The sequence below is a fragment of the Entamoeba invadens genome (genome assembly GCF_000330505.1).
Source record: "Entamoeba invadens IP1 unplaced genomic scaffold scaff_1105074725099, whole genome shotgun sequence".
Taxonomy (NCBI): domain Eukaryota; phylum Evosea; order Mastigamoebida; family Endamoebidae; genus Entamoeba; species Entamoeba invadens.
This window is the reverse complement of record NW_004191622.1, coordinates 16367-32841: the sequence shown is the minus strand read 5'-3', so window position 1 is coordinate 32841 and position 16475 is coordinate 16367. Positions and strand designations below refer to the sequence as shown.

General features: G+C 27.7%; 5 protein-coding genes across 5 annotated transcripts; 2 read left to right on the top strand and 3 right to left on the bottom strand.

The window, feature by feature from the left end:
• Window positions 1-2273: 2273 nt before the first annotated feature.
• Window positions 2274-2707, bottom strand: EIN_467270 (hypothetical protein; the record flags this gene model as incomplete). The annotated part of the gene is made up of 2 exons (XM_004182961.1): window positions 2274-2436; window positions 2478-2707. The coding sequence occupies 2 exons, from the start codon at window positions 2705-2707 to the stop codon at window positions 2274-2276; spliced, it is 393 nt and encodes a 130-aa protein (XP_004183009.1).
• A 2841-nt stretch (window positions 2708-5548) lies between these two features.
• Window positions 5549-6205, bottom strand: EIN_467260 (hypothetical protein; the record flags this gene model as incomplete). Its single annotated transcript, XM_004182960.1, has 1 exon — window positions 5549-6205. One exon carries the CDS (start codon window positions 6203-6205, stop codon window positions 5549-5551), a length of 657 nt encoding a protein of 218 aa, XP_004183008.1.
• Window positions 6206-8152: 1947 nt separating this feature from the next.
• On the top strand, window positions 8153-11200 carry EIN_467250 (hypothetical protein; the record flags this gene model as incomplete). The annotated part of the gene is made up of 1 exon (XM_004182959.1): window positions 8153-11200. The coding sequence occupies one exon, from the start codon at window positions 8153-8155 to the stop codon at window positions 11198-11200; it is 3048 nt and encodes a 1015-aa protein (XP_004183007.1).
• Window positions 11201-11708: 508 nt separating this feature from the next.
• On the top strand, window positions 11709-12140 carry EIN_467240 (hypothetical protein; the record flags this gene model as incomplete). The annotated part of the gene is made up of 1 exon (XM_004182958.1): window positions 11709-12140. The coding sequence occupies one exon, from the start codon at window positions 11709-11711 to the stop codon at window positions 12138-12140; it is 432 nt and encodes a 143-aa protein (XP_004183006.1).
• Window positions 12141-14233: 2093 nt separating this feature from the next.
• Window positions 14234-15550, bottom strand: EIN_467230 (hypothetical protein; the record flags this gene model as incomplete). Its single annotated transcript, XM_004182957.1, has 1 exon — window positions 14234-15550. The coding sequence occupies one exon, from the start codon at window positions 15548-15550 to the stop codon at window positions 14234-14236; it is 1317 nt and encodes a 438-aa protein (XP_004183005.1).
• Window positions 15551-16475: the final 925 nt, after the last annotated feature.

The following is a 16475-nucleotide window of genomic DNA, read 5'->3' as shown; positions in this document are numbered from 1 at the left end:
GTTTCTTCGCTATTTTTTTGTTTGAAAAAGTCAATATGTTATAGAAAATTTCTTCGCTCAAAAACAACTGAAAACACTCAACTTCAGTCAAAACTTCCACCACGGGATCGAACTTGCTTGTTCTTTCTGCACTAACTACCTTCTTCCTTGTCTTTCTCTGGGGGTGCGGGTCCTTCAACAAGCCATTCGTAATCGCCTACAATAGCTTTCTCGGCCATTGGAATGTTTTTCCAATTGGATTAAAAAAGTTTCTATAAAATCAATAATCAATAATTATAATTATAATAATTGATTTGAAAAACAGTTCATTGTTTTCCAAAAGGGAGTAACTTGTACTTAAAATTTTATTACGAGTAAAATAACCTCAATAACGTTCTGCACATAGCAACTTTTGCCATCACCAACAAAATCTATTGTCTGAATTTTTATTGTTTTTCAAAAAATCCATGTTTTCGCTTCTTGCTTTTGACTGAAATAACGGGAGAGTGGAAATATAATAACACACACAAAACTCGAAACCCCACATTACCAAGTTTCCTGTCCAAAATATTAAATATAGCACAAAAACTAACCCAAAAAGTTCAGAATTACAAGTTTTGTTGCCTATGGATTTTTAGTTTTAAAAATCACTGTTTTTGAGCAAGAAAACCAAGACGACTTGTCATAATTTTATGAACTTATTGCTCGTTTTTTTACACTTTTTGTTGTAATGTCCCGATAAAATGTATCATCATGTCGGTAAATAAACATAAACTTGGGCCATAAAGTCCGACACGTTAAAACAGTATTTTTTTCTTTTGTTTTTCGGGATATTAATATATTTTGTCGAAATTTATACCTGTTTTACTTATCATTATTTTACCTTATTTCGATTTTTTGCGTCTTATTTTTTGATTTTTAATTTTTTACTTACACTACAATTTCCTTATTTCAAAATCATGAAATATTTTGGTTTATAAAACACGAAAAATTAATTTCATACCCAAATTTTATACAAAAATCGCAAATTTAATCAATATTATAACATTTAAAAAAATGAAAATAAAATTATTTTTTTCAATTTGTTGATTTTTACGATAACAACGAAAAACACGACTTAATTATAATTTTATTATTAAATGAAACTAAAAAGTGTATCAAAATTTTATATGGAAACACATGAAATTAATTAAAACACCACATGTAACAAAAAATTTTTATTTTCGTTATGTTGAAAATAGTAAAATAATAATTATAAAAATGTAAATATATAATAATTGATTAATTTTGTTTTTATAGATGAAATATAGGTGATTCGAAATATTAATTGGAATAAAAAATACTTTTTTATAATATAATAAAAATTAACAATTATCACTTGTTTTTATTTGACTTTTATAATATTTAATCATTTCATTATTAATCTATTATAGAATTTGTTTAGTAATAATATAAAAAGACAAAGCAAATTACATTATAGTTTCATGACAGAAATATATAACAATAATGACAGTTGTAAATGGAACACTTTTATCAATTATTGTGATTATATTAAAGTGTATTATAATTATAGTTTTGTTAACAACAATTATGATCAAAATTCATATTTTTGTTAATGCTAAAAAACTATTTTTACTAATCAAAACAAAGTAGTTACTTTATTTATAATTTGTGAAAACAATGAATGTTTTAATGAACGTTTTTGTGGGATGAACAAAAAAATAATTGAAGAAAAAACACATCAAAAATAATATAAAAATTATAAATGCTCATAACATTTAGCTCATTTCCCGTTTTTCTCGACACAATTCATTAATTATTTCAATAAAAATTTAAAAAAATAGCAGAAAAACAAATCCGAAAGTCCGATACGTCGGACTTTGTGTCCGGAGTTTACTTCAAATTCGTGTTAGACTCTAAAAAGAAAAAAAATGTATTTACTGAAATATAACTTAATGTGCCAATATAAAGTTGGCTTGACAAGAAGCTTCTGAAATGGCAGATCATAAAAAAGAAAAAATTACTGATTTTTGAATAAAATGCCAAATTTATGGAGTGTGAATAAATAACTAGACTCAATTTTAACCTTAGATAAAGGGCGAAACTGTTATACCTTTTTAAAATAAAAATGATATAATAAATTAACTTATAAATTTTAATGATATTTAGCTTAAATTATTTAAAACTATATAATCATATCGTTTGGGTTTTATAAATATGAATTTTAATTTATTTTAATAAATTGGATAAAATCGTTGAATTGGTAATTAAAAATGAATGAAGATCAATTTATTTCATTGATTGTCACTCAAGAAAAATTTGAGTGTATCTTCTAAATCGACTTTACCATCTCCATCACTATCCATTGCCGCCAAAGCCGTCTTCAATTCTTCTTCATTTAATTCAGTTTTCAAGACTCTCATGAATCTGGCCAATTCATTAATTTCAAGGGTTCCACTATTATCATCATCAATTAAATGGAAAGAAGGGTATATAACGATCTATCAGATTTTTCCTCAACTTCATCAAGGTTAGTCATTACACGGAAAAACTCATTCGAGGTCAAAAACCCTTTTACTTCTATGTTTGCCATGTCAAACACCATTTTTAAGTGTTCATCATCAACTTTTTCATCTTTGTTATCTTTAAATGCATTTAAAAACTCGTTGTAGTTGATGAGACCATTGTGATCAGTATCAAGTTCTTCAAACTCTTCAGCGAGACTCATTTGATGATTATTAGTTATCATTTCTGTATTTAGATTAGTTTATGATATATTACACAATGTGTAATTTTTAAATAAATAACCAATTAAATATGTTAAGAATACAGTGAAAATACGTCTGAAAATGATGGGAAAATAGTTTAAAAATGACAGGTTTTATTTTAAAAGGACAAGATTTTTAATAAAAAGGATGAAAATCATAAAAAATGATGGAGAATTGTTTTAAAAAGGACAGGTATTTTTATTGAAAAGGACAGGATTTTTGATAAAAAGGACGAATTTCGAAAGAAATGATGATTTTCATGAAAAAGGACAGGAATTTATTATAAAAAGGATGGAATTTTTGTTAAAAGGATGGATTTAAAGAAAATGTGACAGCCATTTTTTTGAAAAAGGATAACATTTTTAACAAAAAGGATGGATTTTTTAATAAAATATAATTTATTTCCGAAATTTCCCGATTTTACACATAAAAAACAAACAATTTGAAATTACAAATCTTTTCTTTCATATGCTTTTGCCCAAATTTCATTGCGACATCTCTCCATAGACGCTATTACTTCAGCTGGTTGAATTGAAATAAATCCATTTTTTATTTTTTCAAGAAGATCGCCAAGGCCAGTCCAAATACGTATGTCATTTTCTACACGCCTTTTCCAAAACCCAAATACAGTTTCGATTGGGTTGAGTTCAGGACTGTAAGCTGCATTATAAACAATTGAATGATGAGTGTTGGTTACAAGTTCCCTCAAATGGTTGTGTATAGTACAATTGTCACACCAAAACACTGCTGAAATGTTGTTGTCGTCATAGTGTTTCATCAATTCCATAAAATATCTTTTGAAGACCTCTTCATCACTTTTTCCTGCAACCAAAAAAGTTGTTCCCATTCCTGTGTAGTCTATTGAACACAAAGCAGATAGTCTTTGTCCGTTTTTTGCCTTTGTCACGAAAAGTTTTTCACCAATTGGACTCCATCCGTAAACCGCAGTGCAAGCAATACGCCACGAGGATTCATCAATGCAAACCCATGTTTTTCCTGAGTGCATCTGACCAACCAATTCTTCAATCGCGGCGATTCTTTTCTCTTTGTTTTCGTTAGTGTTTGCAACTGCGCCTCGTGGAGTTTCCCTTTTGAAACTTAAAACAGGAAGAGTTCTGTCCTCATCTATACCAGTTTTTCCTTTCATGAAGTTTCTAATCGCGCTTATTGAAGGAATCATTTTGTCGATTGTATCCAATGCTTCTTGTGATATTTGAGTTGGAGAATTGTTATTATACCCAAGTTCAAATTGTTCTTGTGTAATTTCTGTGACTTCTTCGACTGTTGTAACATTGGCATTTGCCAACACTTTTTGGATGTTTGATCGGATACAATTGACGGAAGATGTTGAGTCTTTTTCAATCAATTTCTTTACCAAATGCTGAAAAGGAATTACTCTGCTTTTTTTCTTGTAATGGTCTTTTGGTAAAATTGAATTACCATTTCTTAATTTGACTAACATATTTTTGACAGCCTTGATTTTAATACCAAGTTCTCCACTATAAAACACATCGTCTTTAGTGTCCCCATAAACTCTGAAAAGTTTAATCATATCAAATTTGTTTTGTATTGTTACTTTGTGATAGGGTCTTTTGGCTTGGTTTATTGATTCTGACCGAGTTTTGGGTCTTCCCCTTTTTCTTTTAATAGCTCGGGGAAGAATGAAAGGTGTTTTAGATTCAACCTGGCGCTGTTGTTCATTCCATTGGATAAGTGGTGGATTATCTATAAAATCGTTCCTAGCTATTGGGTCTCTGGCGTCGATGAATGTTAAAGACTGAGACATTTAAATCAATTATTAAGATTGATCTCAAAATAATGAAAATCCTTTTTCAACCAACTCGATATTTGATTTGTACATCTACTTTTGAAACACGTTTATGATATTTTAAATTGTTTGTTTTTTATGTGTAAAATCGGGAAATTTCGGAAATAAATTATATTTTATTAAAAAATCCATCCTTTTTGTTAAAAATGTTATCCTTTTTCAAAAAAATGGCTGTCACATTTTCTTTAAATCCATCCTTTTAACAAAAATTCCATCCTTTTTATAATAAATTCCTGTCCTTTTTCATGAAAATCATCATTTCTTTCGAAATTCGTCCTTTTTATCAAAAATCCTGTCCTTTTCAATAAAAATACCTGTCCTTTTTAAAACAATTCTCCATCATTTTTTATGATTTTCATCCTTTTTATTAAAAATCTTGTCCTTTTAAAATAAAACCTGTCATTTTTAAACTATTTTCCCATCATTTTCAGACGTATTTTCACTGTAATATAATCATGAAAATTAATAGTTGTTCTTGTTTTATTAAATTGTGTTTGCATTTAAATTGTTTATACAAACACAAAATAGGTGTATTGAATGTTATTTTTAATTTATAATGAAACGAATATTTTTAAAAACATTGATTTTAAAATAAATGTAATATTTGTGTTTATTTATTTTTTCATTTGCATTTTTTGATTTAAATAACCTATATGTAATCAATGTGAATTTAAATGTGTAATCAAATAAGTTTGTTATTTTGTTAATTGATTTTCAAAAACAGTTATATTAATAATTTTATCGTTGTTTTATTTATCGATCTATTATATCCAAAAATTTATACATGAATAAAAAATATAAAATAGTCAAAATTAAACACACAATGAATTTGACAAATAATATTTCATAATTTTTAATTTAAAACTTATAAATTATAACAAATCGAAATATAATTGTGATATCTGAAAATATTTTTCCATTGTTGGCATAATTGGTAATAATTATTTTAACATTACTTAAACTAAAAACTGTTTTAATCATTCTTACTACTTTCGTATTCTTTTACATTTTCTGAAGCCTCCAAACAATATTCCAAACCAGCATCTATATACTTAATTATCTTGTAAGCGATAAAATCACAAATTTGTTTTTGTATATTTTCACCATAGTCATCAATGACAGTTTGAATACAATGAGCAACATTTTTTTTAACCTTTGGAGCAATGAATGCTATTAAATTGTGAGTATATTTATCGGGATTTTCTTTGGCGTACGTTTCAAGCCAAACACCAAACTTTTCACAAACTTGAGGTGCATTTTTAACATTAAATCTGTCGATTGTTTCACTAATAAAATTCTCTAATTTGTTTGCCAATATTATGGAAGATACTTTGAAAGTTTGTTTAATCCCCTCTTTCAGTCCTTCTTTTAAAGATTCGGTGATTTTGTCTTTAAATTCGCCTTGTTCTTTGACATAGGCTTTTGCAATTACAGTAGCTGTTTTTACAACACCACTTGTAGCACCAAGAGTAATGGATGCAATCGATATTCCTTTGCTTAATACTTCAGAAGTTTTTTTATACCCAATTATATCCAAAAAGGGTGGTAAAAAAGAAAAAACAGCAATCACCGAATTGGCCAGATCGATTTTCTTTGCCAAATCGTCTCCATTATCAGCAATTTTTTCCATTTGTAGTTTATTGTTAATTTTTTATTTTATATTGCTCTATTAAATGATTTTAAAAACGTATTTAATTATGCAACTTTTTAATTTAATAAAAATCATTTAAATTGACTTTTATTGGAACATTTTTCGGTGATTTTATCAACACTACTTTAGTTAAAAACATTTTTATCATGTAATCCATTTGTTATAAAAAACATTAATGATGTAGATACAATTACTAAAAATATTTATTCAAGTAATGTTATTGTGATTAAATATCATTTTTGTGAAATAATTCACTGTTAACCATTGCTTTTTTATCTATTTGTAAAAAGTGGTTGTCAAAGGGATAGAAATATTAAAAAATAGATAAAAAAAATAGAAAACCCACTTAAAACTTTTATTTATCTTAAAAATCAAAATTAACTGTACCTTGTTTTCACGATATATAATTAACTAATGTCAGGGTTACGCTATTTATTAATAAAAGTATAAGTGATATGTAAATTAAACATTTAATAATTATAATAATCAAATTTGTTTCTTTATAATGTTAAAATTGAAAAACTAATTATAAATAAAATCATTAACAAACTCTTTGTATAATCACGTCTAATAACAAATGTGATATTTCGTAATTAAAGGTGTTGTTGTGTCTGAATTAACCAAACAATAAGTCCTAATTATTGTTATTGTTATTTCTATATCTTCAGTTGTTGTTGATTTTATTAAAACACGCGTATACATTTACTTGATTGTGTTTTTTGAATTCATAACATTTTCTATTGTTAATATTTTAAAAGGTTAATAATATTAACATTTGTTTAATATTTAAAATTTTATTATTAAACAAATTTTAATAACAAATAACTACTAACTATTATTAGTAGTTATTTATTATTCCATTATATAACTGACTTCTTAAACACATTGAAAGTATTTAAAAAATATGAAAAAAACATTTTTTGTTATAAATAACATTTTTAATACAATTACTTTTTCTTTGACAACCAATAATTCTTACATTTGTAACGTATACAGTTGGGCAAACAAACCTTCGCCCAATAAATGAACATTAGCTTTAAGAAAAATAATTATTTTCTATTGTTATATTAAACTAATAAATTTACATATACAAAAGTCTATTTTTTAAAATATTTGTTTTTTAATTAAAACCCCGTGTTTTTAAAGAAAATAATATATACATTTGCTAAGCTAAAGTACATTTCCCCGACTGTATTTGTTATTAATAACATTTATTTATTATGTTTCAAAAAAAAACTCAAAATAAATAAAAAATATAAACAAAGTTCTTATGGCTATTTAAATGTGCCCAATCAATGTTAGTATCAAACAAGTTGATTTTCAAAATAAAACTTCCATAAAAAACATTTAACTTTTCAAAAACAATCAAATATTAAAAAGCAAAGAATGATACTAAACGCAAATAATAAAATTAAAACGGATTTGCTATTTTTCTCTCTTAAATACTATTTATGTTAGTATTTGTTTGAACACTTGAAACGAAATGTAATGTATAACAAATTTTAAATAAATAGTAAATAAAAAATATAATTATATAATTTGTTATATAAATGATTTTGTATAATAATTTTTATTCGTTGTTATTTTTACCCTTATATTTATTTATATCTAATATATTTTTATTAATATTTGTATATATACTATTTAATATAGTTTATATTTTTTAAGATTGAATGGATAAATCCAAAAATTGTTTTGATTTTCTATATTTTCTATTTTTATAATAATTTCAAATTTAGTCTTGAAATCCCTTTAAAGTCTACCAATTTCAATAATTGTTTAAGTTAATCTTATTATTTCAGTTTTTTATTGGTATTTTGTATATTACATTAACTTTATTTTTAAAACAATTATTTAAAACAATCCAAATCCAAAAAACAACTTCACATATAAAAACCACTTTTGAACTTTGAAAACCACAATAAAATGTTTCTTATATTTATATGTCCTTTATTGGTATTTTCTCAGTGTTCGGAGACGTATTGTGAATATGCTGCTGGTATTGGTGAAATGCGAACGGAGACTATAACCAAACCCAAAGCAGTTGAATTTTTTAATAAATTTAATGAGTACCTTCAAGCTTATGCTTTTAGAGATATTGCCAAACAACCTCCACAGCCTCCAGAAAACAGCACTTATTATCAAAAATATGATATGGACTTGTTTGCTGATGAAATAAAAAAGTATTTAGACGAACAAGGAGAGAATGTTGTCTTCCATGACCTCTTTGTGAAAATGGTCAACATGATTGGAGGACCAAGAGACCTCCACTTAAGTCTCAGTCCAAACAATTTTGATCATAAGGTCTGCAGTTTCTATGTTGTTAACATGGCGACTTTCATATTTGAGAATGGGAAAGTCTTTGCGCGTGTCCCCGCCCAAATATTCAACACAAGTCCAGTCAAAATTTACGGAGCAGATAAGGTAAAGACCGTGTACAACAAATTTAACGTTCCAGTCATTTCAATTAACGGTATTGACCCAACCAAATTTATTGCAGACTACGCTTATAAGTACTTTTTACTCAAAAATGTGAATGGTGCTGTGACTTACTTCATTCGTTCATTTACTGGTTGCCCTTATTACTCAGTTCCTATTAAAGCGGAAGACACTGATTTTGTTATCCAGTTTGAGGATGGCAGTAACGCAACGTGGAGTACTAAATTATGGAACATACGGTCTGAAAGTGCTGCTATTAGTGAAAGCGAACTTTTTGCTCGTAAATTTTTGGAAAGGAAAATAAAGGAAAACACAAGAAGAAGTGAAAGAAATTACAGAGAAGGTATTTTAGAAGGAAAAATTGATATAATAAGTCCCGAATTATTTGATAAAATGGACGAAAGAATCGAAAATAAAATGAACGAGTTTATGGGAAGAAAATTAAAAAGAAATAACAAACCAATTCCTCTATTTTTAGAACCTCCATTAATAAAACAAAATGCTAAAAATTCAAATTTAAATGATGAAATGTCATATCCAGAAAATCAACAAGACATTATTTCCCAAAATGAATATAAAGTTTTAACGAGAAACTCAAAGGAATTCAATAAACTGTCTTCTCAAATTGATGCCAAAATAGACCTACTTTTTACCACTAAAAAGCATACTCTTCCAGTAAAAAGTGAAGGTTTATTTAATTATACATTAGACGGTGTTCTTGCGTGTGGGCAACGTGTGTTCTTTGATATTCGTTACAACTTCTTAGAAGTTTCGAGTTTCTCATCCGAACAATTGACCGACTTTTTGGCATATGCAGCTGAATGTGGAGAGATATTTAACTCCAACACCGACCCAATAGTTATAGTTCTTCCACGTAATGGCGGCGGTTTTGTTGATGCTGAAGACTTTTTATATAAAATTATTTCTCCATCGACAAACTATGAGAAAGCAAATGTTGCTCGAATCAGTGAAAGTTCAGAGAAAGTCCTTAGAAATGGATTTGGAGCACTTATAGAAGATCCCGTGACACATATTAGAAGAGTTCCAAGAAGTAACTCGTATTACGATGGTGACCTTGGAGACTTCTATAATAAACCTGACTCTGAATTTTATGGAGAAAACAAAGAAGTTGAGTTTAAACACATTCAGAAGTCTCATTTGATTGAAAACACTCGAGACTTCCCAACAGTGAATGCGAGAAAGAAAAATCAAATTGTCGTCTTTTCAGACCATTTTTGCTTCTCCGCGTGTTCGCTGTTTACTTATCACTTTAGTGAGAAGAAATCTGCAATCACCGCAACATATAGTGGACTACCAGACTCAACATTCAGAAATCTTGGAGAGAGTCCAACTGCTGTTATTCAAGACGATTATATTCATGACGGCTTGGAAACAGTTGTGAAGGATATGGGATTTAAGATGGGCATATCATATTTACCAACTTTGCCGTTGAATGAAAGTGATTTGGTGCCAAATGAGTATAAAGTGCACCAACCTATGGAGCACACAAACATACAGTTTTACTATGGAGACGAACAATCAGTCGATGAGTTCTTAGAAGTAGCAGAGGCGTACATTGAAAAGTACAAAAATTGGTGTGAGACCGGAGAATTAAAAGAAGATATAAAATGCAGTGAAAACAACGCTTCGGAAGTGTGGGGAAGACTGTGTGAAAATGAGTATTTTAATATGGACAAATGTGTATTTGTGAGATGTGCTGATAAATACTTCTATAACAATGAAACGAAGGCGTGTCAAATTGTTGAATGCGAAGAAGGACAAAATATTACTTACAATTCGAAGTGTACTCAAAACAGTGACAGTGAAATGTGGGGATCACCTTGTATTAATAATGTGCTGGACTCAAATAATTGCTCTTTTATGGAATGCAAAACCGGGTATCTTCGTGACGAAATAAAGAATATGTGTTATAAAAAAGAGTGTGAGGACTCAACCCAAATTGTTGAAAACATCAAATGCCCACAGGCGAGTATCAGTGAGTTGTGGGGAATCAAATGCATAAATGGCCGATATAACACTGAAAATTGTGAGTTTATGTCGTGTAAAAGTGGATATATGTACGATGATATAAAGAAGACATGTGTCGTACAATCCTCTTCGTGTAAAGATGGAGAAATCAGAATAGATCAAATGTGCAAGGAAACTTCTGAAAAGGAATTTTGGGCCGCCAAATGTGTTAATGGGAAGTACGATAATACAAATTGCGTGTTCTATGATTGTACACCGGGATATGAGTTAAATTCTGACAAAGAGTGTGTCAAGAAAACGGTGTGTAACGAAGGTGCAATTTTACCAACTAAATTATGTAAAGATGCAAAAGATGGTGAAATTTGGGCTGCAAAATGTATTAATGGAAGTTTCAATTATACCAACTGCGAGTTTGCCCAATGTGATGATGGTTATACTTTGAGTGATGACACAAACAAAAGATGTGTCAAAAACGGGGAAAATACAGACAGTGCAACCATTTTATGTGTGGTTACTTTAACACTTCTGATGGTTATATTGGTGTAAGAAATGACTTGTTATTGTTTGGTGTTATATTCCAATGTTTTAACAATATTTGAATATTTTAAGATTTACATCAATGTTATTATGAACTATAATAATATAATAACAATTTTTAATATCGTTATTATAAATTAAACTAAAAATACCAAATTTTAAACATGAAAACTATTTTCATTCAAACTCAATTTGTTGTGTAATTATAAGTTTATTTTTTGACCTCTAGAAATTATTTATTTGTTGTTGTGTTTTGTTTATTTGATCAATGGTTTTTGATTTTTTTAAATATTTTCATAATATTTAACATCAACAAAAATGTTTTGTCAAGTCAGCACAACTTTCCATTTGTTTTAATTATTCAATGTTACAAAAATATTGTTCATATTTATGCAATAATTAATTGGTCATTGAAATTCATTCTTGACGTAATTGGTCAAAAGTTATAACAATTAATAATAAAGTAACCTTTTGATATTATATTTAAACCAACTTTATACAATCAAATTCAATTCTTATGTTATTCATTGCTTTGCTCATTGCTTTAAGTTTTGCCGATTTGGGCGTTATTGATATGTCATACTGCGAAGACAAAACAGTCAATGTTGATTTTAATGTTACAACAGTTTCATATGAAAAGCCAGCTGAAAGAGAGATAACACATTATATTATAAACTTTGATATATATCAACTTCACGAGGATGTAATTCTTACTTGGCGCGTCGAATACTATTGGGGAACTCTTTTCGTTGCTTCATATAAATATGACGATCAATTGATATGTGAAACTATTGAAGGTGGGTGTAAGACAACAGGACCAAAACACTTTAAAGCAGATGGTAAAGTCTCTGAGTCTGTTACACTCCCCGGATGGTATTTACTTGTTTTAGAAATGACAGATCATAAATTGTTCCACAATTGTTTCCATGGTTGGGTCTATCTCTACTAAGTTATATTAATTTTCTCATTTTTATTTTATTACATATAAATAAATAAGTTTATGATAAACAATAATATCAAAAACAAGAATTAAACAAATTAAAACTGAACCACTTATGTTGCTTTACTAATTCAAAACATTTTAAACGATAAAAATATAACCAACAACATTAATTTACACTCAAATTTAAATAATAAAACAAAATATCAAAAATCGTTTATTTGAGACTTTCTAATTTGGAAGCAACACAAATCCATTGTCTCCAAATTTTGCCGAACACAAAAATAGTGATACAGTTAAAGCTATAAAACAGAAGAGTATAACCAATTCACAAAGTAATTCCCCACACATGGTTAATATGGCTCCAAGTTCTCCAAGTGGATCTGTATCTTCTCCAAGCTTACACTGATCACACCATGTGTATTTTCCGTCTTGATTTATCAGTTGTTGGCATTGGCATACTTTGTATTTTCCTTCGTCGTCTGTATGGGAATCGATGCAACAGTTGTGCTGATTGTCATTTAATGTTGTTATTACAATACTATTCAGATGTTATAATAATTTTGATGTTAATTTTAATTGTTACACCAACAAAAAAATATTCTGTGATATTCACACACTTTTTGGATTACTTTCAAATATAATTATATAATTACTATAACAATTAAACTTCATATAATTTCGCAGTGCATAAAATTAAATAGAAAATATAACAAACTTCTTTTTCAAAGGCTCTTTCATCCTCAATGATATAATCGGGGTATTTTTAACTACACATGCATATGTAAAGGATAACAGTCAGTACAAATACCATAGATGAAAGTCCAGTAAAAACAAGTCCTGTCGCTTTCCTCCCACCATTGACAAACATTTTGATGACAAAAGCGACGACAACCAAACCCATAACAACACATGTCGTTGTTAACACAAATAAATACCGTGCAGATCCAATGTTTTCATTTCGTGAAGTACCGTATGTTTCTTTGCCAAAGAAAAGGTATTAGGCGTCGATGAAATAACCAACACCCGCTACAAACTTAATTTGAGTATATTCTTTTTCAATTTAAAATTTTTATAGTATATATGATAGATTATATTGTTTAGATGTTAATTTTTCTTTTAATTTACTCTAAATTTTTTTTTCTTTTAAACAATTAAAGAAAATTAAAATATTGTGTTTTTGTTGTGTTTAATTATTAATTTCAAATGAACTAAAATCCGATTTTCTTGTTTAATTGAAATTATTTAAAAATTAATATCTTAACTACGCAAAAGAATTATTATAAAGGTAAATAAATAGAACTATAATATATAGTTGTTTTTAAATAAATAAACTGTACGATAATCATTTATTACAGTATTTTCTCATATAAATTAAACACATTTGATGATATATGAACAAGAACAAACGAATGATACAACAGCTAATATAATAAAAATGCAAATGATGATGAATTTGCAAAATTGATTCATTTGAATATTAAGAAAAGAGTTCATTTATATAGAGTTTTGTTTTTTTAGAACAACGATAATCAATAACGATAAAAAATGTATTATTCATTCTTTTTAATGTATATTTTTTAATATTTATGAAAAGTTTCAATTTAATATAAAAACTAATATCAATATTATTAAATTATAACAAAAAAATAACATGGAATTATTGAGTGGGTTTTCGTTATTTCTTATAATTAATGTCTGTTTGTAAATTTTAAAAAAAGTAACACATGTTTTTTTTGTTCAAAAAAAAGTTTTAATTTAATAACTTAAATGTTAAAAAATATAAAAATCTTCTTTTAATTAATTACCTTTAGAATTAAAAATTTTAATGAAAACATACAAATAACAAATTAAATCATCATTTGTTATTTGATAATAATCTTTTATTTTTTAATTCAAAACAAGTGTTTATTGCGTTGTTGACTTTTCATAATAATTTGGTAATATCTAAATCTATTTAAACAATATTTTTTTCAAGATTTTTTGACGGTTTTAAATGTAAATTTACAAATTCAAATATATTAATTATATTCCTATAAATTGATATGTTTAACTCTTGTTATGTCATTAAATGTTTTTTTTATTTAACCCTTCAAAACGAATTATTGTTTAAGTAAACTCACATCCTCTCCCACCTTTTCTGGACTTTTCTCGTTGCCCACGTACCCAGGAATTGGTGAAGGACTCATACTTATATCATTTTCAGCTTGATTTTGTTCCTCCTTTTGGTTCTCGTCGTTATCCTCAGATGTTGGTGAAGAATTCAATGGTTCCACATCTTCGCTAACTTCATATTTGAACCAAGGCAATTTGATTACTTTTGTATACAAAAGAATACCAACAGTCAACACGATAAATCCAAAGACCTCCAAAAGAGTGAACCACCCGACCTTTTCTCCAATCGCCTCATCAACGACATAATACAAGAACACAGAACAAATCCACGTCGTTATCATTCTCAACGGGTCTAATACGTTCCTGACCATCGCATTGACCCAATCGGTGATGATCATACCGACTATATTAAAAACGAGTATAGAAAAGACGTAACCAATTGTAATAAGAATGAGTGGCACAGAGTTTGCCAACATAATAAAAGTGTCTTTGGTATCTTCTTTTAATGAGTCGGGCCAAAAGGAGAGACTCATTATTGGCATCATTATGGAACAAATAACCAATCCATATATCCCCTCGAGTCCAACTATAAACTCCACTGGCGCCTTGATATCATGAAGAAATTGCTCTTCTAAAATGGTTTGGAAGCCCTGCAAAAATTGTGCAATTAAAACCAGTGTAATTCCTATTAAAGTGTAATACCAAGACGTAGAAGAAGAGTCTTCACTGGATGTACTCCCATGTTGGACATCCTCTTGTGCTCCTGGAAGAAAGGCAGCCGATCCAATTAATATTAAAGAAATTACGATGATAACTACACCAATGATTTCATAGAGGTGCATTTTCTGTTTTCTGTAAAAGACCGCTAAAATTGCAGTGAAGACTAAGATGCTCCCTCGCATCATCTGAAAGACACTCGACGACACAAAGAGAAGTCCAAAATTCATTAAGTAAGTCGCAGCAAAGTCACAGAAAGAAGGAATTAAAACGAGTAAATATCCTTTTAGTTTCATCACTTCTCTTGTTGGCATTTTCTTTGTAAATAGAGGAAGAAGATAATATTTCATTACATAAGGAATTAAACATAAAGTCATTCCAAGGAACATTGCCCAATTCAAAAATAGGGGTTTTTCAAAATAATGAACATTTCCACCTGATCCTTCGGCTTGTAGTTGATAAGAAGTTTTTGATAAAATGGTGTTGGCTGTTCCAGTGACTAAAAAGACAGTGACTATAATGGTCATCATCATGTATTTCTCAACAAATAAACGCCAGAGAGATAAAAACGAAGACAAGAAGGTCATTCTATTGAATTAAATTAATTAATTTTAAGTTTTTCTGAACAAGTGGTAAAAAGAATTTTTGAGGGTAAATAAAAAGTTGTGATGGTTTTTTTTTAATAATAAAAATAGAAACAGAATAGTTTGGAAATAATTCGATTTTCTAAACTTCGTTTTGTATATTTTTTTTATCCAAAAATTGAATTGGTTTTTGTATTATTTTTTTATTTGTCAATTTTTTTTAATGTATTAATAATGAATTATTAAATATATTATAATAATAAATTAAATTATACTATTTACTTTATTGAATTATTTTAAAAACACATAAAGTTCAAAATCTAATATGTGCTTTAATAAAATTGTGTTTATTGTAAACAAAAGTTAAAAAATCAAATAGTTACAACGTTCTTAACGATTTTAAAACTTAAGTTTTAGTCACTTACAACTCTTTATTATATGATTGTGTTATATATAATATTTAACAAAATAATATTTATTTATTTGAAAATAAAAGTATTCACCACGAAAGAAAAAAGCATCCTAAAAGTATAGATAGTCTTTTGAACTAAGAATCAATTTAAAACAAAATATGGAAAATAAATAGGCAGTATTTAATTATAGTTCATTGTAGTTTATTATAGTTTTCATGTGTTTTTTAATTTTTAACAATGCTTAGGAATAATTTTAAATAATTTTTAACAACCAATTTTATAGTTTGCGAGTCACTTTTTTAAGTATCTGTAGACTTGAAAAAAAAACGATAGAACTAGTGTTAAAAAAACAATAGTTAAATAACTATAATTACTAATAACATAATTAATCAATGAACAAATGAGATTATAAATTGATTTTATTAATCAAAAAACACTGTTATTAAAGACTATTTCCCAGATGTGCAGCTTACAGAAATGGCTGCAAAACAATGAGTGATACAAAAATCGAAAAC